Source organism: Mastomys coucha, unplaced genomic scaffold (assembly GCF_008632895.1).
Source record: "Mastomys coucha isolate ucsf_1 unplaced genomic scaffold, UCSF_Mcou_1 pScaffold15, whole genome shotgun sequence".
NCBI classification, from domain to species: domain Eukaryota; kingdom Metazoa; phylum Chordata; class Mammalia; order Rodentia; family Muridae; genus Mastomys; species Mastomys coucha.
In genome coordinates, this window is record NW_022196897.1 from 115707892 (window position 1) to 115712744 (window position 4853).

A 4853-nucleotide genomic window follows, 5' to 3' on the forward strand; every position below is an offset into this window, starting at 1 on the left:
AGAGAGAGAGAGAGAGAGAGGAAGGGAGAGAGATAGAGAGAGAGAATTGGTCACTCAAAAAGTCCCAGCAAAGGGGCTGGAGAGGTGGCTCAGCAGTTAAAACCAGTGGCTGCTCTTCCAGAAGACCCAGGTTCCATTTCCAGTACCCACATGGTAGTTCATACTGGTCTGTAGCTCAGAACCCAGGAGATCTGATGCCATCTGTCCTCGGCCAGCACCAGGCATGCAAGTGGTGCAAAGACCCACATGCGGTAAATAAAACTTGAAGAAAATGTTTGAAACATCCAGCAGAAACCAACTGGGCAAGCCCCTTTAAGGTGGCTGGCTAGAATACCCAGTCAAGAGTGCCCAGAACAGAGTAGTGTCCCCTCTGGCAAGGTGTCCAAGTGAAAGAACAAATAGCAGCAGATAAGAGAGACACCATTGCCAATTCTGATGCTCACAACATCCAGCAGAAACCAACTGAGGAAGTTGAGGCTGACAAGTGGAGTGCCCAACTGAGCTTTCTCTGCATGGCTGAGTGTCCCAGGGCTGAATTGTGTGGCTTCTCACTCCCACTTCAGGCTCTTTCAGACTGCGTGATAAACAATGGTAGTGTCTGTTGGAAATGGTTTGCCTTCCAACTCTTCTCAAAGACAGTGTTTTACTCTTGGGATATTTTGCTGTTCTCCCCACTCCCCGCCACAGAGCAGGGATTGGGCAGCCCATCCCCAGACCTTGAAGGACACTGCGACAAACATGTTTGTATTTGAAATGGGAAAGGGGACAACCAAGTTCCTAGAGCCAGCTTCTTAGTGAACTAAGCAACACATGACAATTTACCAAAATAACGTACCGTATATCTTAACACACAGATCAACCTCCTGGCATATAGGAGCAGCATGCTACATGCAAAGCTTTGGGCTAGTGGAAACATTTAAGGGTCTTCCCTATGTAAAAGCTCAAATGCTCCTGGGGTCAGACATAAATGAAAAATAAAGCAGCAGAACAATAGTCTATTACAGTCTGTTCCGCATATGGAAGCATGCATGTGCATGCATGCACATGAGATACATAGTGGTCAAAATAATCCAAATAGAACCAAGAGCTAGCTATGGTTTGTCATGAGCTACACAAGAAAAGGATGCCTAAGATGTGAGTGGTTGGTGAAGGAGAGACGTAGAAGATCCAGACCATGGAAATTCAAGTTTGAGAGTGCTGGCAAGGAAAACCAGTGATGTCTGCCCACAGCTGGTCAAGCAATATTTGAAGACATTACAAGGGAGTTGCCCCCATGAGCTTGGAAGTTGAAGGCCATTGTTTGATAAGCCCTCAATAAAAGGTGAATAAATTCCAAGTGGGATAGACAGATGGTGTTTCAAACATGTCCATCTTGGATAAATATGAAGAGTTTGTGCAAATGTCTGGGCACTGTTGGAGAGACTCATGTTACCGACTGACCTGAATTTGAATCCAGTTGTATGTGAGGTCTTTTTTGCTGTGTGCCTTTAGGTAAGAAAATACCTTCTCTGAGCCTTGAGTTTAGCACCTTCAACTGTTCTACCTTTCAGAGAAGAAGATTCCAGTCACAATATCTTACTCTCAGTATAAAGGAGACCTGACAGAAGACAAGAAAATCCTGTTGGCTGCCCTGTGCCTTGTCAGTAAAGGAGAGAAGCTCCTGATAGAGAAGGACATTACGCTGGAGGACTTCATCACCATCAAGGTAACTCCTGTCCACATCTACCACCTTGGTGCTGGCAGAGCCGGTGGAGGGCATTCAAACCTGGGGTCTGAGCCTTGGGCACCAGCTTCATCTCTCAAGGGTCAGGACGATTGTGGCAGTCTTCTAACAGGGTATGTGGAGGGTAGAGGCAGAGGTGGATACGGCTAAGCCCACAGTCTCTAGTCTAGCCAGAACCATGGGCTCCAGGGAGGTGGGGATGAGGATGCTATGTAACTTGTGGGTATTCCCTCTCCAGGTGTTGGGGCCAGCAGTGGTTGGAGTGACAGTTGCTGTGGAAGTCTTGGTGATCAACCCCCTCTCGGAGAGCGTAAAGGACTGTGTGCTGATGGTAGAGGGCAGTGGCCTTCTCCAAGGACAGCTCAGTATTGAGTAAGTGATGGGCTGATGATTGACAGGGCCAGTCCAGGCCAAGAAAAAGGTACTGAGAATGTAGCAGAAGGGGCTCTGGGCTTCAAGGACAATGCCTACTGCCAACATCAGCCTTTGTCCATGTCACCCTCACTTCACTTGCATAGCAGATCTGTGCCTTCATGCACATGACTACTATTTCCAATCTTTCCCCACCTGCTTCATGCTTGCTTGCTGCCTTTGTCTATTTATTTTTTATTTATATATAAGGGCATTGTGCCTGCCTGCATGCTTGTGTGCCATGTTTGTGCCTGGTCCTCAGAAGAGTCCAGAAGAAAGAATCAGGATCCCATGGATCTGGAGTTCTATTTGGTTATGAGCAGCCATATTGGTGCTGGGAATCAAACCCATGTTCTCTAGAAAGCAGCCAGTGCTCTTAGCCTCTGAGCCAACTCTGCATTCCCGTGTGCTCTCCTTTATTCATTCATTACCCACTCTTTGATTCATATTTTCACTCCTCAGTTATACATCCCCTCCGCTCAGTTTTGATTGGTTCATCTATCTAGCCAGCCATTGTTAAATTTGCTTCCTCAATGACCCACATTTTCATGTATGCATTTGTTTACGCCATTCATACAGCCCTTGGTCATATTGATCTGTGCTCTGAGCGACATGGACTTGTTAGGGACACTAAGATGGCTGTCCCCATGATGAGAAACATGGTTTAGGGTAGCAGAGAAAGCCCTTGGGTGAAGTTAGGATGGGGTGAGGGAGAAGTTCCGGTGCTACTGACATTTGGGCTGGTCCCTAAATGATAATGTGAGGAGCTTTTCTGGCTTGGAGAAGGAAGACAGGATTCCCGGGCAGAGATCTCTTATGAAAAGGGAAGGCTTTCTTAATAAAAAGAATTCTGGCTCTGGGCCCCTGGTATGTTGGGAAAAGGAAGGGTGGGAAGGTGGAAGGAATGTTAGAGCCAAAGCCAAGGAGGGGAGTACGAGGTGTGCTCAAAACTATTGAGGGAGGAGACTAACGTGGCTGCAGGGGAGGAGTGCACATGATAAATGGAGGGTAAAGCTAGAAGTGTTGATCCTGGGATCTGGGGTGGACAACCTGGCAAGCTAGACTCAGAGAAAGAGAACTGATTGACGGCTTTTTCCCCTGCTCTTGTCTCAAGGGTGCCCAGCTTGCAGCCTCAGGAGAAGGCCTTGATCCAATTCAACATAACCCCCTCCAAGAGTGGCCCAAGGCAGCTGCAGGTGGACCTTGTCAGCTCACAGTTCCCAGACATCAAAGGCTTTGTGATCATCCATGTAGCTACAGCCAAGTGATGGGCCTTGAGGAACTTGGGGGAGGATTGTGTCCATCTGTTCATTCCTCCCATCTAAGAGACAGGCGTCTCAGGTTAGTCCTACTTCTGTCTTTGCCATCCATGAGGCTTAGGCAAGGTCCTTCCCAGTGCATTGATGGAGGTGTTGGACTCAGTAACCCTTCACCTTCAGGATAAGTGGTTGATGTAAGAGCAGAGGAGGGACCCTCCAACTCTTGTCACCCGTCTGCTGGGAGAGTGGCACATCCCAGCTTCCCAGAGCCCTAGCCCAAAAGCCCTGCCAGCTCAGCCCAGGTAACTCACCACTTCTTGCTTTTCTATCATCTCTTCAAATGTCCTGGCCACATTTGGACCCAAGAATTCTCCAAGCCAAAGCACCCTATTATAGAGGAGCCGTTCTGAAGCCATAAGACAAAGCAGAAGCAAGGTTGAGAACCAAGTGATTCACCCAAGTGTTCCCCCAAACTCATGTTCTTTAAAAAAAAAAGCATTAGATTTTAAGCAACAAGAGATTCCTCCCTAAGTGGAGACACTGACTCTGGATTTGGGTGGTGGAGCTAAAACTGCCTGAGGACAGCTGAAGAGGACAAAGGAGTTCTTCCCCAAACTCGGCAGCATAGATAAACTCCAGCTCTGGCCATCCCAGAGTTCACAGGACTACCCCAGATCACTCAGACACTCTTTCTTGGAACTAGAATGGCTTACACTGTGTAGCTCCTACACTTGGAGTCAAAGCAGGACATGGATACCTGGAAGAAGGACCAGAGTAGACACAACCAGGCCACGAAGAATATGACGCTGGATATGAAATTCAGCACTGAAATTTTCTAGACAGACAAATTAAAATTAAGCTACAGTTTAAGAACATTGAACAACACAACAGGTGCATCTGCAACTCAATGCCTCTTGGATACAAATGAAGATGAGGGAACTGGAGAGATGGCTCAGCGGTCGAGAGTAATTTCTGATCTTCTAGAGGGCCAGAGTTTGGTTCCCAGCACCAGTGTCAGACAGCTCACATCCTGTGACTCCAACTCCAGGGCTCCAACACTTCTGGTCTCTGTAGGTACCCACACTTACCCCCCCCACACACACACACCCTCCTCCCAAACACATGCAATTAAAATAAAATAAATCCTTTTTGTAAATACAGATGAGAATAGTTTATGTTGAAAGTCAAGCAAACACACAGTATTTGCTCCATGATTCTTGTGGTACCTCCATACAGGTACCTCTCTGACAACTCTACAAAACGTGAGGTGAGACTTGGAGACCAGATGAGTAGATGTTTCCAGAAACTTGAAACAGGAGACTTGCCATGAGTTCAAGGCCCAACCTGGGCTACAGAATGTGTTCCAGGCCAACCTGAGCCACAGTATGTTGACTGATGAGCAACCTGGGATCCACACTGGTAGAGGTCAAGGGGAGCAAACAGGGAACGGCCTAGCCCTG

The 4853-nt window shown here is 47.6% G+C and overlaps 1 protein-coding gene across 4 annotated transcripts in view; it reads left to right on the forward strand.

Moving 5' to 3' along the window:
- Window positions 1-4552, forward strand: part of Tgm6 (transglutaminase 6) — a 44938-nt gene extending 40386 nt beyond the window's left edge. For all 4 annotated transcript variants that reach the window (XM_031373655.1, XM_031373654.1, XM_031373653.1 and 1 more), the window contains 3 exons: window positions 1551-1705; window positions 1962-2095; window positions 3249-4552. In XM_031373655.1, coding sequence (XP_031229515.1) covers window positions 1551-1705; window positions 1962-2095; window positions 3249-3402 — 443 coding nt within the window. In that variant the 3' untranslated portion in view covers window positions 3403-4552. The remainder of the gene's footprint in view (window positions 1-1550; window positions 1706-1961; window positions 2096-3248) is intronic.
- Window positions 4553-4853: the final 301 nt, after the last annotated feature.